This window comes from Hordeum vulgare, chromosome 5H, assembly GCF_904849725.1.
Source record: "Hordeum vulgare subsp. vulgare chromosome 5H, MorexV3_pseudomolecules_assembly, whole genome shotgun sequence".
Lineage (NCBI taxonomy): Eukaryota > Viridiplantae > Streptophyta > Magnoliopsida > Poales > Poaceae > Hordeum > Hordeum vulgare.
The window spans coordinates 504,881,979-504,900,012 of record NC_058522.1 but is presented as its reverse complement, the minus strand read 5'-3'; the positions used below and the strand labels follow the sequence as shown (position 1 = coordinate 504,900,012).

The 18,034-nt window shown below is 48.9% G+C and overlaps 2 protein-coding genes across 2 annotated transcripts; both read right to left on the bottom strand.

The window, feature by feature from the left end:
* Nucleotides 1-3,384: 3,384 nt before the first annotated feature.
* LOC123400169 lies at nucleotides 3,385-4,411 on the bottom strand. The gene has a single exon (XM_045094584.1). It carries the CDS (start codon nucleotides 4,001-4,003, stop codon nucleotides 3,581-3,583), a length of 423 nt encoding a protein of 140 aa, XP_044950519.1. The 5' UTR covers nucleotides 4,004-4,411; the 3' UTR covers nucleotides 3,385-3,580.
* Nucleotides 4,412-12,974: 8,563 nt separating this feature from the next.
* Nucleotides 12,975-17,123, bottom strand: LOC123400168 (receptor-like protein kinase FERONIA). Its single transcript, XM_045094583.1, has 2 exons — nucleotides 16,922-17,123; nucleotides 12,975-16,092 (listed from the first exon to the last, which is right to left on the bottom strand). The coding sequence occupies exon 2, from the start codon at nucleotides 15,911-15,913 to the stop codon at nucleotides 13,256-13,258; it is 2,658 nt and encodes an 885-aa protein (XP_044950518.1). The 5' UTR covers nucleotides 15,914-16,092; nucleotides 16,922-17,123; the 3' UTR covers nucleotides 12,975-13,255.
* Nucleotides 17,124-18,034: the final 911 nt, after the last annotated feature.

Below are 18,034 nucleotides of genomic sequence, written 5' to 3'. Positions count from 1 at the left end.
CTCCATTCCCTGGCCCGCTAGTCGGTGGCACATTGGTCATTCTCCACCCCTATCGACAATGCCGACAGCTAGCCCTCGCCTTGCCTCGCCCCAGCCTCCTCGCCACCGTTGCTGCCGCCGCCCAGTTCTAGCGGCCTCCTCCCATACTGCGGTGCCTACCCACGCCGCCGGGGCACCACAGCCTCCCCGACCCCAATCCTTCGTTTCCGGTCAGCTTCGTCGTCCACGCCCGCAAGTTGTTCGATAATTTGCCTCAAGGTACAAATGGACTGCGCCGACGAGTTCTTTTTCCATAATGTTATGTGTGACTCCGACGATTCCTCATCCGATGATGAGGAGATGCTGCTTGCCGTGTTGGTCCATGACCACATTAATAGGTAGCGACCATTGTTCCAGGGCTCGATTCCGAGGCATGTTTCGGCGTTGAATCGTAATCGAGAGAGCGGCCATTTCCTTCTTTGGAAGGACTACTTTGACACAAGCAATCCGCTTTTCAAACATCAGAAATTCCGGCGTCGTTTTCGTATGGCTAGGCATGTTTTCAACCGGATTCGAGAGGGGTTGGTCGGATACGATGACTACTTCGAGTGCAAAGAGGATGCCATTGGAAAGATTAGCTTCTCATCTTACCAGAAATGCACTGCAGCCATCCGGATGCTTTCTTATGGAGTACCAGATGATCTTATCGATGAGTACGTCCGTATGAGTGAGTCTATGTGCCTAGAGTCGTTGTATATATTCTGCAAGGCTGTGATTGTAGTGTTTGGTCCTGAGTACTTGAGAGAGCCGACTACTGCAGACACAACCCGCTTGTTGGCGACCAATGTAAGACGGGGCTTCCCAGGGATGCTTGGCAGCATAGACTGCATGCATTGAGTGTGGAAGAACTGCCCTTCTGCTTGGCAAGGTCAGTACAAGGGCCATGTCAAGGCTTGCACTATTATACTTGAGGTCGTGGCCTCTCAAGATCTCTAGATCTGGCATTCTTTATTTGGCATGGCCGGATCACACAATGATATCAACGTGCTTCAACGGTAGCTGGTGTTTGCAAGGATTGCCGAAGGCAACATCCCGATGGTCAATGTTAACATCAACGATCACAACTACAACAAATGATACTATCTAGCTGACGAAATCTATCCATAATGGACCACTATTGTGAAGACAATCTCCAACTGTGTCAGAGAGAAGAGGAAAAGATTTGTCCAAGAACAAGAGAGTGCTAGGAAGGATGTCGAGCGTGCCTTTAGTGTTCTGCAATCTCGATGGGGCATAGTTCGGTATCCTGCTAGAAATTGGAGCACCAAGAAATTGTGAGAAGTGATGACTGCTTGTGTGATCATGCACAATATGATCGTAGATGATGAGCGCGCGGAACGTCTCCATGATCAAGGGTTTGAGTTTCAGGGTGACAATGTGGTGCATCAGCATGACGGAGAAGCGACATCGTTTGCACAGTTCATTCAGTTTCATCATGAAATGCGTGATTTGGAAACTCATATTCAGTTGCAAGATGATTTGGTTAAGCATATGTGGGATCATGTTGGCAATCAATAGGTGTATCTTGTAGACAATTTAATTTCTATTGGGCTTGTAAAACTTTGCTATATTTTATTTTCGATTGTGAAACTATGCTATATCATTTGCTTTTGAAAAATATGCAAAATATTTGTATTTGTTAAAAACCAGCGGCTAACCGTCCACACGGACAAATATGGAACGGTGCGTTGGACGCACTGCCGATCCAAATAATAAACCGGTCGGATACAGAACCGACAGACGACCCTATCAAACGGAATCACCTTTCGTTTGAATCGACCGGTTGGAGTTGCTCTTAATGAAATCTCTAAAAGACTTATTATTTAGTAAAGGAGGGGCAGCTTAGTTTTACTAGCAAAAGGGCCCGTGTGTTGCAACGGGAGAAAAAAATACCACACGCTTTTAGTATTTTTATAATCATTTTGATTTATTAAAATAATAAGCTAACTAACTAATGTAGTCAGTCCTATCCTATTTTATTGAGAAATCAACCCGTCCATTGTTAATTCCACCATGATGAGAAATTGAGTGGGACAAGCAAAGCAAAACAAAGAGGCTACGTGAATTGATCAATGGACTGTTATCTTATTTCACTCATGGGGTAGAGAATGTGGGATCAGATGACAAACTGAAGGTAGTGTTCCATTCTCTGTCTCTACAATAATACAATCTTACATTCAATAAATTCATTCATCAGCAAACAAATCCCCACAAAACAAATATTCTTGCCGGTGCTTGGCACACGGTTGGAGGCATGGGGAGGGGATCTCACCAGATGACGAGTTCTTGTCGGAGGAGGGGATACGATGAGGGAAGCAAGGGTTAGGTGCCTCTATCTGGCCATAAGGAGTCGCCGTTGCCGCGCCATAACCTCGGAGTTCCCCGTGTAAGCCATGGAGGCCCGTCTCCACCTACAAGTACTTCGCTCCGCCGCGGCGCCGTCGTTATGCATCGAGCAGACGCATCAACCCCAATCACTGTAGCTGTCGCGTTGATTTGATCCAGAAGCTGTGCTCGAGCGCCGAAACGGGGGCAGCAAGCGGACAGAGGTACGACCGCGGAGACGGGTGGGTTGAGATCGACAACAGTGGTGGTTGAGGTCGGCCGCGGCGGCGAGTGGTGTGGCAGCAGCGTGGGCACAGGCCAGGGTGGACCAGGGTCGACGCGATGCGCTCGAGCGCCGCAACGGGGGCAGTGATCTGGGAGAGGTACGGTCGCAGAGGCGGGTGGGTTGAGATCGGCAGCGGTGGCGGTTGTGGTCGGCCGCGAAGGCGAGTGGTGTGGCGGCGGCCTGGGCACAGGCCAGGGTGGCCCAGGGTCGACGGGAGGAGGCGATGCGTACGGATATAATTTTTGCAGGGAATCGTTTTTTCCTTTTACGTTGTAGATAAATGATGGAGCGCGGGTTGAATAACAAAAATTACAGATTTTTTTTAATAAAAATACCCCGGTGGGTTTTCCGACGAAAGCAATAGCTTCTTTATTATTAAAGACTAAACAGGCGTTGATGGTGCACATGGCGTATCTTTGCGGGCATATTCTGCTGTCGCGTGCTATCAGAGTTGAGATTCGGGGTTGCTGCAGTGCCATTGTTTGATCTCGAGGAGACATCATGTGCCGTAAACTATGGGAAAGGAATCTCCCGGTGCAGTGTGCTTGGGGTACACGATTGGTGGCCTGGCGTCGAAATAATCCATGAGATTTACCCGGATCATGTGAATCAAACTGTTCCTTCTCAGGTTCAAAACGAAAATAACTGTTCCTTCACAAGTTGTTCATACGAAATTTAGACGCAATTTTTGCGTTGCAACACATGAAGGTCGTAACATAGGTACACAACACAAGGAACTGAAAAGAAATCAACATTGGTAGTGGCAATACTGAATCAGTACATCGTTGTTACAGCTCGGAGGAGCAGCCTCGTCAGGATTCCGTCTCGGGCGCGGTAAAAAAAAACTACCCAAGACCCATGAACGTACGGGCTTCATCCATCCACAGCTCCCTCGCCTTGCCACCCCATCACACGGCAGAGCGGCGGTGGCTAGAGCCGGAGCAGGCGGCGGAGCTCGTCGGTGGCGCCGACGTCCACGCCCCCGCCAGCGCCAGCCACCTGCACGGCGCACGGGGTCGGCACCTTCTTGCGCCCGGCGCCGGCGGCCAGCAGCAGCGACGTCGGCATCGGGACGCTGCTCGGCGGCGGCGACACCGAATACATCGAGTCCATCGACGTCCACGCCGGCGGCGGCGCCGCTACCACGATGGGTGCCGATGCCGCCCCGGTCGCCGGCTTCTTGGGGCTCTTCCTGGCGCGCAGGTCGGCCGGCTGGCCTGCCGGCGCCTGCGAGGCCTGGAAGTGCTGCGGCAGCGGCAGGAGCGGCGGCTGCGGGAACGGCCTGCAAGCCATCATCAGAGAAGGAGATGCTGCGGCGGAGGTGCTGCCCAGGGATTTCAGTCCACACTCCATGAGCCTTTCCAAATCTGGTGCCGAAACAAGCGGCTGATCTGAGCAGAGTCGGCTGATTATTTCGAATGAAGGCTGAAAGCTGAAGAACTAAGCTAGAAAACAAATGGAATGAAGCTCCGACCAACAAAAACAGGTGGAGAGATGCAGAATGTATGTAGAAAGAAAATGGAGAAGCTTGGTTGCTCGGGTGCAGATCTGGATCGACCAACACAGATCGAGATGCACAGCAGCTAGAAGCCCTGGGTAAGCTACAGTTAAACTTGAAGAGAAAAGATAAAGGCAGGAAGAAGATGAGCCGAAGAAGAAAGAAAAGACCAGCGGAGAGCTGGTGAGGAAGGAAGGGAAGAAGATAATGGTGTCGTGGTAGAGGTAAGGTAAGGTATCCGTTGTGGTCGTGCCCTGGCGCCCCTGCCATTATATTATATAGAGCCGCGGTCGGTGCCACCCGCTCCGCTCCTCCCAACGGACACCCGTGGGCCGTGGTGGTGGTGGACCGGTGGGAGCGCGTGGTAGAAGGCTAGCGTACGGTGCGTGCGTTGGTGCCCCGTGCTTGGCGTGCTCGCTCGCGAGCGCGCAGCTTCCGTCGCATTTCCTCCCCCTCTCTCGGTCTCGGGTGGCGAGGCGAGCGGGGACCGGGCAGGAATGATTTGTTTTCCGTTGGGGAGTGCGCCGCATATGGCAGGTCGCGTGCGGTGCCGACAAGGAGGAAGGAGATTCGCGATCGGCCGGATGCGTGCGGAGCAGGGGGTGGTCGCCGGCCACCGGCCGCGCAGCGCTGGCCGTGGGATCGGGGCGGCAGTCGCCCGGTCCGCCGGCACGTGGAAAGTCGTCCCCTGCAACTGCCACCAGCGTGCGCCCGATGCCTCGCCGGCCTTTCACGGCTCCGTGCCGACGGCCGAGGGGGCGTGCGTACGAGCTGGGTGCTGGTCAGAGGGGTACGTACGCGGCGGCGCATCGCAGCGTGCAGGCACGCCGGCTGAAAGGTGCCGTGCCTGGCGCATGACCGTGCGTGCGTGCGCGAGGGGAAAAAGTCCAAAAAAAACCTTGAACTCGTAGACGGTGGCGAGATCGCATCCCGAAGTGGTAATCCCTGAAGTTTGCACTTTCAAGTCAGTAATCCCGGTCTAAAAATAACCTTGACAGCGTTTTAGGCTAAAATCGCTGACGTGGCAGTGGTCAACCAGGATTGACCTGAAATGTGGGCCACTCAGGGGTAGTGATGACCCGTGTGGGCGCATCTGTTCGAACAGATTTGGAGGAAATTGGGAGGCAGGGTTCATCCGTGCGGCGGCGGCGCGCAGAGGACGGTGCGATGTCTTGGTCTTCGGGGGCATCTTCTGCTCCGGGATTCCGTCGAGCAAGTGGACGGAGGGGCGTGGAGTCGAGGTCGCCTCTGCCCTAGAGGGAGAGCGCAATGGCTTACAAGCCGGAGAAGAAGTGCCGTTGCAATCCTCCCCGGAAGGCCCCTCGATGGATCTCGTGGAGCAGGCACAATCCTGGGAGGAGATATTATGCTTGCGTGGATGCCATGGTAAGTTAGTTTTTTGCTCGATTTTTCTGCTCATGTCTCCTTCTTCCTCTGCTCCTATCTGTTTCTGATTGTCGAGATTGATTTTGTTTGAATGAATAGCACGGTGGGTGTGGCTATGTTGAATGGCATGATCCGGAGCTGCCAAATTTTTTTAGTGATCTCATTGGAGATTTGAAGGATGAGGTTTGGAGGCTCAGGGGACTAGGTTCTGCTGCTCGAGGTGATGATGAATGTCCAGTGCTGGCGAATGCTGGACATGAAGAAGCAATATCCAATGCAATTGAGGCTCTGCAAGTTCAGTTGAAGGAGAAGGGTGCAGAAATAGAAGCTCCGAAGGGAAACTATATGAATGTTGTGATGATTTGCATTGTGTTTGTGTTAGGTCTTGTTGTAGGTAAAATGGCAGTGTACTGAACTAAATTAGGAACATGTATGCATTGGGTTATGTAAGGAATGGCACTGTATTGAAGTACATTATCTATGTAAGAAATGACAGTTATTTAAAATCTATGAAGTGCATTATGCTATCAGTTTCAATCATATGAACTTGTCATTCAGATTGTCAGTCAGAACATAGCAGAACATATAGAAAATATCTGGCAGAACATATAGCAAATATCTGGCAGAACATATAGCAGAACATATAGCAAATATCTGGCAGAACATATAGCAAATATATAGCAGATATCTGGCAGAACCCTGGTTTGCAAACATAGCATACCGCTGCTTCATCCAAAAGTTGTTGCCGCTGCCGTCGATCACCAGGCCATCGCCATTGCCGTCGCCAAAGCAGAGCAGAAGACACGGAGACATTCCTCGACAGGGAGACACTCCTCGGGCTGGGCGACCGTCGGTCCAAATAAGTCAATGGGTTGTTAAGCTGGGCCGGCCCACCCTATAAGCCTTCTCCTTCGGTTCGAAAAAAGGAAAAAAAAACCAAACCCGACCCTCACTTGGCACGCATGCAATCCCTGTTTGGGAACGCTGTCAAGGTTATTTTTAGACCGGGATTGCCGACTTGAGAGTGCAAACTTCAGGGATTACCACTTCAGGGTGCGATCTCGCCACCGTCTACCAGTTCAAGGTTTTTTTTGACTTTTTCCTGGGCGAGGCGTGGGACTGGAGAGCTACATCGATCGTGCGCCATACCCGGCCGTGCATACGTTACGCGCATGTGCACGTGATGGTTCATATTTTTTTTGCCGCTCCTACGAATCGAAATCATCCGGCTGGACAACCTTTCGATCCAACCCCTTGAACTCGTTGGATCGGTCAATGCGAACACGTCCTTCTCACATCGCAGTCAACCACCGCGTCGTCATGGAAAAGCAGCGTCACATGCTCGCAGCAGGACTTGCGCCGGCGATGGTGCACTGCACCCCCACTCCCGCGCCCGGATCTGATCGTTGGTGGAGCTTTATCGCAGCCGTCTATGAAGCTCCATTGAAGCGGACGCACCGTCCGCTGCACCGCAGCTCCAGGCCGTCGATGGAGCTTCATTGCAGCCGCGGTGAGCCTCCATTGCAGCACCGTCCGCTGCATCGCAGCTCCGGGCCGCTGGTGAAGCTTCATTACAGCCACGGTGAGCCTCTATTGTAGCAATGACCACTGCATCGCAGCTCCGGACCGCCGGTGAAGCTTCATTACAGCTACCGGCTATTTCTGTCTTGGGGATTATCGTGCCGCTCCCCCAGCAAGACTTCGTACTTTTCGGTTGTACCTTGGCCATGGCTGTGTGCTTTGTGGCGTTAGCTTGGGTGCGTTGAACATTATGATGTCTTGTATGCTTTGGTCGAGGCTTTATAATATAAAGCGGGGGGAAACTCTTTTTCATCATTACAACTACCGGTGAGGCTTCACTGCAGCCGCCATGCGTTGCCTTGGAGCCACGGGCCTCCCCTACGAGCGCTCCACTGCAACAACGCCGGTGAGCACCCTGCACCCAGCGTCCACGACGGCTTGCAACGACGCATCTTCTTCTCTAGCTGGCCACTGCAGCACACTGGAAGTTTTAGTTTCCTTCGATGAGATGGGCAACAAGGAGGCAGAGGAAGAGCATCAATTTGGAGATTTAGTAGATCGCAGAGGTAGGAGAGAGGTTGGGGTCAACGACCCAGTTGCTGCTTTATGTGGTTGGAGCGTCTCGCGTGAGGATAAGGATGAAACGTGGAGATGTGATGTGTAGGTCTCATCAGAACACGTGTTGCGTTTTAGAGGAGATTTACGCCGCTGGGTAATCAACCTGTTGATTTTAATGGATTTCCCATGTTTTCCTTTTTGAGGATTCTGAGTTCTTTGGTTTCTCTTGATGAAGAACCGTATGTACGTCAAGGATTATTGCAGAGTTGGTGATTTGCCCGTACGTACGTACGTGACGGCAGGTGGCCATTGTTCTCAAGACGGATTGGACGGCCACCGGGTAATGCTGGTAGCAGTACATGTGTGTGTGTATCAGTCAATCAGTGTATATGTATCTCAGTCTCACATACAAATACGGCGACGTACTTTTGCGCACGAAATTCGAGTATGTAATATCGGATCGGATGGAAGACATGCTATCCTTAGCATTTGCGGGTCTTCTTCTCCTTCTATCATAGTTTTTTCTGGGCTTGCCTATTAACAAGAGCGTAATAGAAATTAGGTTTTTATATGCGTGCAAATTGAAAAAAGAAACATACAATTTCATACGGATAAAAATGTAGATCACAATAGGTAGTTTGATCGGAAAAGATTTTTTATTTTTACATTTGATGATAAAAAAGGTTCATTTTATCTACTGTTCTCTACCTGCGTTTGACTACACTGAGATATCAAGGCTCCATAGATCCCAAATAGAATTTGTCGTTTTCTCTCTACTATTCCGGTCGGCCTCGCGCCCTTTGGCCCCCTCATCTCCTCGACTATCTTTCCGTTAGCACCGATCCTCATAACAAGAAGATGACTATCACGATCAAAGAATAACTCATTTTTCTCACGATGCAACGTCACCCAATAACCCCTTTTTCTATTTGGCCTCACATTATATGGATAGCCCGACAAGTCGGTTGATGTGCCTGCGTTGAACCCCTTTTCTACCCGGCCTCACATTATATGATGACCATCTTATGCTGCGAGCCGTGCCTGGTGCATTGAGCTATCGTTGAAGTAGACTTGGCCGGTAACTTGATCGACGTCAACCCCGTTGGTAAAGCACAGAGGTACTCCATCAACCCGCTTGACCAACACAGTGACCTCCCCGCCGCCTGGTGCCACCCGCATAAGCCCCTTGTATGCGTCGGTCACGTAGAGGTCACCCGATTTCTGGTTGAACCGCAGGCCGAGCGGGCGGGCGCAACGACTCTCCGTGACTGTCTCTAGGTAGTGCTTGGGCGCCCTGCATGCCTCACTGGCGTAGCCCGGACCATAGGCGTAGGAGCAACTCCAACGCGTCGACCCAAACGGATGACGTTTTTGTCCGTTTGGATCGGCATGTCGCCCTCTTTTGCAAATGGATCGGCCGTGCGTCTAACGCGCCGACCAATTTTCCGTCCACGCGACCGGCTAACATCCATTTTAGATAGGATTTGAATGTTATTTTTATATCAAATGCGTTTTACCATACATTTTTACGAATATAATATCAAAGAAAACAAGAACAACAGTTAGACATTTTAAAATATGTTCAACTTTCTTAACTGCTCCTACTAGTTGGACTAAGATCTTCTTTATGTCTTCGTTGTTGATTTGTGAATTCTTGAGCACAACGTATTTCTTCTTTAATGCTAAAGAATTAGACGTTGGTTCCCTTTGGTATCTTCTTTAGTATCATCTATACCTTCAATTCTTAATAAAATTACACGAACATCTAGCAAATTTTATGAGATTAATAGATCGATGTATTCTTTTTCCCAATACCAAAAATTGCATCCATCCTACGCACATATCGAGCAAATAATAAGCTACTGAATTGCATCAAGCAAAGAGCAAAAGCCCGAGCGAAAATCGTACCCCATCGTTTTTGCATTTCACGAACACCCAACCGGGATGTTCCGGCGTCCAAAAAACGCGTCGGACGACGTGCAGCGAGCAATCGTCGCATTGTATGAACGATAAGGTGAGCCGATAAGCTTTTGGGCCAATGCCGAACCAGGGCGGCGGCCTGCCGTGGCCTTGCCGAAGAACCTGCGACGGGTCAGACCTGAGCGGCTAGAGGGGGACTGAGCGCCTCCATGTGTGTAGGATCAAAAGTATGTCTAGAGGGGGGGGGGTGATTAGACTACTTGACAAGATAACAATTCTGTCTTTTCCCAATTTTAGATGAGGGGCAGATTTGGCACTTAAGGCAAGTCAAGTATACCCTACACATGCAGTTCTAAGAGTGTATCAGTGAAAAGTAAAACATGCAAGTGTAAAATAAAGGAGTAAGGTAGGGAGATCAAACGCATGAGGTTGACACGGCGATTTTTGGCATGGTTCCGATAGATGGCACTATCGTACGCCCATGTTAGTGGAGACTTCAACCCACGGAGGGTCACGACTGTGAGAGTCCACGTAGGGCTCCACCCGCAAAGGGTCCACAAAGAAGGGACCTTGTCTATTCCACCACGGCTTTCGTCCACGGAGGACTAGCCTTACTCACGGTAGATCTTCACGAAGTAGGCGATCTCCTTGCCCTTACAAACATCTTGGTTCAACTCCACAACACGAAGTAGGAGGCTTCGAAACGACACCTAACCAATCTAGGAGGCATCACCCTCCAAAAGGTAATAGATGGGGTAGAACTATGAACTCCTTGCTCTTGTGCTTCTAAAGATAGTCTCCTCAACACAAAATCACTCTCACACAATAGGCATGAGTAGGAGAGGTTGATTTGGTGGAAAGCAATTTAGGGAGGATAGATATTAAGTTTCAAATGATTGGAGTGAAAAATCTTGGTCTCAACACATGAGTTGGTGATTCTCTCTCAGAAAATGGATCTGGATATGAAGTGTGTGTGTTCTGAGTGCTTCTCCCACGAATGAGAGGTGGATGAAGGGGTATATATAGGCGGCGGACAAAATCCAACCGTTACACCCAAAGTAGCAAAATCGGTGACACCGAAGTGGAAAACTCGGTGGTACCGACAAGCACTAAAGGTATGAACTTTTGAATCTCGATGAGACCAATATATGGAACTCGGTGGCACCGAAAAAGTGACTAACGCTCACTCGAGCAAACTCGGTGACACCGATGCTCAAACTCGGAAATTCTGATTTTGTGTATCGAGTCAACCAAAATTGGTCACCCAAACTCGGTAGCACCGATTTGCTTTTCGGTTGCACCGATTTGGTGGCAGTGGCTAGGGTTTCTGTCTGAGGTCAAACTCGGTGGGTCTGAAATATGAAAGTTGATGACACCGAATTTGAGTATGTGGAATTTGACAGAATGATTATGTGGGAAAAATGACTGAGTATTTTGGTGGCTAACTTTGAGCTCTTGAGCAACCAGTTCATTTTAATACCTCACCCCATTTTAATAGTATTGACTTTTCTACGGACTCAAATGTGATTTCTCACAAATAGAAAAATGAAGAGTCTTCTAGCTTGAAGCTTGAGCCAATCCTAATCCTTTCTTGCATCAAGGGGCATCTCCACATAAGCTTTAGCCAAAGCATCTTTTGAACTTTTCTAAAATATACTAGGATAAGATCATTAGTGCAATGATGCATATGTTGTGATCAATTATCAAAACCACCCTAGGGAGCAATTGTGCTTTCAATCTCCCCCTTTTTGTTAATTGATGACAACATATAGATCAAAGCTTCGACAAAAGATATAATCAATGATTAGCATCGACGCTTTAAGAAGTATGTGAAAAGCAAGAGCTCCCTCTAAATTTGTGCATTATTTAGAATTTGCGATTGAATGCAAACGCACAATTAATTAGGATCATCGGTCACTCTTTCATGTCACATACATCTTGGTGGTGCGCAAACAAGATAAGAATGAATAGTAAGCACATGACACCAATAAAGATAAGTGAATGATCATTACATGGATAGCTAAAAGATAATAATGTAGCATCACACAGGATAAAGCGTATGATCACACACTGGAACTGGATAAACTCATCCAAAAGATCAAAGTTTTGTAAAACCAAATGAGAGCAAATAAAGTCAAAATTATCTCTCTCATTCGAAGCCCTATGATCTATACATTTCTCCCCCTTTGGCAACAAGTTATCAAAAAGTTCAAAAGTATAGAGCTAATCATCTCTATGGGCAGCTGATGATGGAGTCGACAGAAGAGTGTGGAGGTCAACTTTGAGATCATTGACCATCATTACAACAAGAGATAGTGCCTAGCTGGTGGAATCTATCCTCACTGGTCAATTTTTGTGAACAAAATACCCAATCCGCAAGGAAAGAAGAGACAGAGATTTGCCCAAATGCAAGAGAGTGCTAGAAAGGATGTGGCGTGCTTTAGGTGTACTTCAATCTTGATGCTATATCGTTCGAAAACCCTGCACTCACATGAAGCACCGAAAAGCTTTGAGAGGTGATGACTCCTTGTGTGATCATGCATAACATGATCGTTGATGATGAGCGTGATGACAACATATACGACCAAAGGTTTGATTTTCACGGTGAAAATGTTGAGCCTGAGCACCAAGAACCGGCATCATTTGAACAGTTTCATCGTGAAATGCATGATTGTCATACTCATATGCAGCTCGAGAATGACTTGGTTGAGCACATATGAATTCACATTGACAACGAATATATGTATCGATTCATTTGCTTTTCATCTATTCAAGACAATTTCAATTGAGTCGTATAAAACTATTTGATTGTGCTTTTTATTTGGGCATGTGATTATTTGTTTCTAAAACTGTTTCAATGTTCGTAAAACTATTTGCAATGTTCGATTTATTTGGTCATTTAACTATTTAAAATGCGGACATGGCGAGTGCATCCAAAAAAATGATTGGGCGCCACTCCATTATCATATTCAAACAAAAAAATCCAGACAAAACAAACGTTTGTTTGAAGTTATGCGTTGGAGTTGGCCTAATATTTTGATTGAAAGCTGTACAGCCTCCTCTCAAATCACAACCACATCCAGGTTAAGTTGGAAATGTGGTCATGAGGTCGACAGCCAACTCTCAAATCATACACCACATCAAGGGTAAGTTGCAAATGTGGTCAGGAAGCCATCCATCCTTTGAAATTCTAGCTATCTCAATATCTCAAGGAATTTTTTCAACTGTACACAAGTTTCGTTTTGAAAATGTCGATGCACAGCTGCCCATAAGAAAGGAATTCTACCAACCAAACAAAGCTCTATATACTACAGGAAAGAGGAAATCCTAAGAATGAAATCCAACAAAATTATTTTGAGTTAAATTTCCTTACCAATGTAGGAGTAGGAGTACGTAGTTCAGAACAGAGAGAGGCATTTTTCTTTCGGTCACAGAACCACATGAAAAGGGGATATCTTGGCTTTGCATTCAAAAAATTCAGATTAACCAGCAACCAGTAGTAAGAACCGCAACTCCAGTGCCTCGGCGACATCTATGACGATGATGTCTGTCTGGTACATGGTACAATATACATACAGAGTCCTAATAAGTGGCTCCGTACCTGAATTGTCATAAGGCGTGTATCATATTATACGCACTCTAATTACTAATTACTGGCACCTGCAACATGAATGTGGACCAAGAATGTTGTCCATGACCATGAATCTGCGGAGAGTCCAACTTCATCTGCCACCCGGACGCATGAGCTGCGAGAAAACGGTGCTCGGCGTGAGCCCATCCGAGTCCACGCTCGCGATGCTCCGTCCGGTCATGCTCATCGTGGTCGTGGACGTTGTGGTGGTGCTTGCGTCCGTCGACGGCTCGTCGGACTGCAGTCTGGTCATCACGAGAGGCGACGCGCCCGACGACGACAGCATCCCGTCCGTGAGGCTGCTGGTGTCCTCGTCGCTCTCCTGCAGCTGGAGCGCAAACTCGAGATTCCAGAGCACGTCGCCCATGGACGGTCTGTCGACGCTGCGGTCGGCCACGCATTTCTCCGCCGTCTCCGTGAACTTGACGAAGCACTGGGGAGCGATCCTCCCCTGGAGCATCGGGTCGATGATCTGGCCGAGCACGCCTTGCTTCTGGCACCGCAGCGCCCAGTCGGCGAGGCTGATCTGCTCCTTGGGCAGCGACGGGCTCAGGGCCGGCCGCGCGCAGAGCACCTCGAACAGCACCACGCCGAAGGAGTAGACGTCGGACTTCTCCGAGAGCTGCTGCCGGCGGAAGTACTCCGGGTCGAGGTACCCGAAGCTGCCCTTGACGACGGTGCTCACGTGGGTGGCGTCCATGTTGGGGCCCGTCTTGGACAGCCCGAAGTCGGAGACCTTGGCGACCCACTTGTCGTCGAGCAGGATGTTGGTGGTCTTGACGTCGCGGTGGATGATGGTGTGCTTCACGCCGGTGTGCAGGTAGTAGAGCCCCCGGGCGGCGCCGATGCAGATCTCGAGCCGCTTCTTCCACGAGAGCGGCGGGTTCTTGGTGCTGTAGAGGTGCTCCCGGAGGGTGCCATGGGCCATGTAGTCGTACACCAGGATCATCTCGCTCTTGTCCTCGCAGTAGCCGATGAGAGACACCAGGTGGCGGTGCCGGAGCTTGGACAGCATCTCGATCTCCGTCTGGAACTCGTGGACGCCCTGCTCGGACATCGGGTTGCAGCGCTTGATCGCCACCTTGGTGCCACTGTCGACCTCCCCGAGGTACACGTTCCCGAACCCGCCTTTGCCGAGCAGGAAGGCCTGGTCAAAATTTTTGGTGGCGGTCTGAAGCTCGGCGAAGGTGAAGTGGCGGCAGAGATTGGACGGCAGGGTCGACCCGGTGGTGGCCGTGTTTCCCGACATAGTAGATCGTGATCCGCTGTACTCAGTGAGAGGAGTCCAGTGACCATCTTCAGATTTACCACCAGGTTCCTTGGATATCTTCTTCTTCTTGTTGTTCTTCCGTTTGCAGATGATGCAAACGCCAAAACATGCTACCAGTAGCACTGCGAAACCACCAACAGCTGCACCTACGATAGCCCCGACAGATTTCCCTCCGGCAGACGGCGCGCTGGGAATGGCATCAGGTGGCCTTTGCGGAAGTGGAGGATTGAGTCCAGAAAGATTGTTCGGTGATCCGTTATTCTGTAGCTTGAAGACCTCGAGACCATTCAGTATTGCATCAAAATACTCTGGTTTACTTGAAAGATCAGGGTGAAGTGCAATCCACATGTCCACCTGACCGGCACCAACAGCCATGGTAACATAGTCTGTGTATGTCGTTCTACCGATCCCGCCGCTCCAGACGATGACATCCATTTGCTCCTGTGCTGTCTGGTTGTTGATGTAGATGAAGAAGGACCTCTGATTGATCTTGGTGATGGGATACTGAATCTCACAGAAATGGAACCTTAGGAGGTAGCTGAACCCCGCATCAACCGGTAAAATCCATGTAAGGTTGTAGTTCAGGTTGACCTGTGCAGTTGTCCCCATCGACCGAGCTGAGCCATAGACATCAGCCGGTGCTGTGTACTTGGGCACTTTGGATGTATAAGTGATGGTCAAATTATCATCTTTGGAGAAGGTTACGCCAGAGCCACCAGCTATGTATGGGGCGTCATTGGTCCATGAGCGGTAAAAGCCCGAGTCGCCTTTCGGGGAAATGGCTTGGCCCCCGACATTGAGCCGGTACATAGTCTGGACGGCCATGGCGGTGTCGAATGTGTATGGAGATGTGTCATCACCGACAGTTCTGGTGTCAGGTGCTGTGAAGATGTCAGGCGTGGGAACAATCTCAATGCCATTCACAAATGCATAGGAACCATTCTGATGTGCTGATGGGGCGAAGGTGAGGTCCAAGGTGCTGCCTGAAGAAACATTCACCGAGAACTCACGCACCAGAAAGGCAGAACTGATCGCCTGAACTGTCTGCGAAGCATTGAAGCCGTCCAAGAGGACAAGATTCGGCGTCGAGACACTGACACTGAAGGAGGAATCTGAGGCGGCAAAGTTTGGATAATCAGTCGGATAGAAGTAGAGGCGTAGGAACATGCGGCCTGGGGTGACAGGGAAGGAATATGTGTAGTTTGAAGTGAAGATGCGTGCAGTCATAAAAGGGACCGTGGAGGGGAGCGAAGAGTCTTGGCGTTGAGCATTGGCTGCAACTCCTTTCAATGACGGCGCGAACTTGGAGCCAGTGTCTTCGCCCCAAGTCCGGCCACTATCATCGTCTTCTTGGCCTGATGCTCCGCAATTTACGAGGATGAGGCCAGTGGAGTTGTTGTTATCGGCCGCCATGGCAAGAGACAAGAGAGCTAAGAGTGTTAGGCATGTGAGGGTAACTGGTAGGGTTGGGGACGCCATTTTGGATTTTGCGGTGGTTGGTGTATACCAGAATCAAGAATTTTGGTGACTCCGCTGCGTCAACTTGCTACTGGATGTTTGCGTGATGCAAGAACATTGTGATTTTCTTCATGGGTTTTTGGGGCACGGATTTCAGACTATTGTTGAGTGAAGAAGGCACACATAGAAAGCCACAGAACCTGCAAGAAAAAGGAGGAGGTTGACAGTTCAGTAAACTGAATGAATCATGGCAACTTGTTGAATAACAGACAATCGATGGAAGGCAGAACATCGACGTGTAGGAGTGAGAGAGCACTAGCAGTAATTTCAAGCAAACTGAAGTACGTGGTATCACAAAAAAATCGGAAACTGTAGGTGCAGAGATTAATAGGAATACACTGCTCAAGAATTCAGCTCTCGTGTTTTCTTAATTTCTTTTACAATTAAGAAAAAAAGGTCTGAGATGATTTAGCTATCACAAGGGAAGATGCAGCAGCATGTTACTAATATAACACCTGTATGCATACAGAGAAAGTTTTAAGACAGAACATCAGCGAAAAAGTAGCTAGTACAGATTTGTGAACGGAAGAATCACAGCGAGAATTAGAAGAGAAACGTAGAACAGCAGCCCTGAAAGATGGATGATTCTGCATCCCGAAAAGAAACCGGTGGACAGCTAACCTTCAATTTTTCGGAAATGGTATTTTCCCCCCTAAGAACAAGACGGCCTGCTATTGTTGCTAAGGCTGGAGCTCACATATACTACTATTTTCTTTTGAAATCAAACCACCAGAACGGGAAAGAGTACCCAAATGGCTGCCAGGCAAAGCTAGATCACCCGGCCGGCGGATCGTCGTCGAAAGAGGCGAAGAAACCTCAGGGAATGAATCCCTTGATATGCGGAATTTGGCGCCAAAAGTAGTTCTATTGGAACCCATCAAGCACAGCAATAATAGAGCCAGAGAGCACATCACTGCATCCAACCGAATGAAAAAGACCAACGAGGAGGAGGCATGGAGGCATGGTTACCTGAGCAGAGCAGGAATGAAGGCCGAGCTCGCTGGTGTGGGAACTGGGAGGAGAGACCGGAGCCCGCGGGGGAGGTGAAGAAGGCCCCGGCGGCGGCGGCGGCGGCGGCGGCGGCGGCGGCGGTTGAGCCGCGTTTGGTGGGCAAAAGTGGCGAGAAGTGGAGCACGCGCTCCCCTGAGTGCTTTCTTTTCTGGCGGGATTGTTCGCGTGGTACTCGGGGTATGTTAGCACTAAATATTCTACTAGTGCTGGGGTTTTACATGCATGTACCTCTGCTCCTGCAAATTCTACACAGCGATCCTCTAAGTCCAAAACATCAAAACCAGGATGGAGGTGGTAGTCATAAGTTTCGTCATGAGAGAATTTGCTCCTGCAAGAGTAGGATTGGGTATCATATGGTTAGGAAAGAAACGGGGCGTACTTCAATCCTATTCTTGGCAGGCTCTATGACCATGAGTGCACGGGCCCCCTCGTTACAAAACTAGTGACTACTACCTCTGTCATGGTTGACTAGTTCTCTTGTATTTTGAATCATATTTTGATTATGAGTTTTACTAATACTACCTCTGTTTCATAATGTATGACGTTTTAGCATCTCAAATGAACTGCTAAAACGTCATATATTATGGTACGGAGGGAGTAAAATATAAGGCATACGTAACTAAAATAATATTAGTAAAAGCTACATTTATATGCGAACCTGACAATATAATTTCTGAAAACATGCATTAATGTATACTAGTTAAATATGCGGTCTAACTTAGATTCGAAATATGATGAGGGCTAATAAACCCAGACAAAGTTAGTAGTCGTTAGTTTTGAGTCATTCCCTCTCAGCTCCGGCGAAGGGCTGTTTTGCTGAGTTATCGGTGTGGGGCCTCACCATCTTGTACAGTGTTCAACATTAGCACGTGACGCTATGCAACTCTTTCCCTCTCTTTATGGCATTGGCCGATTGAAACTTTGTGACATGGACAACATGCCATACTAAAATTCCCTAACCGATTTGAACAAAAATGAAGAAACATTTCAAAAGTTATTTCAGCGAGAGCATATTAGCATGGTGCATATTAATCACGAGACTCTAGCCCCAGCCATAACACATTGAACTTG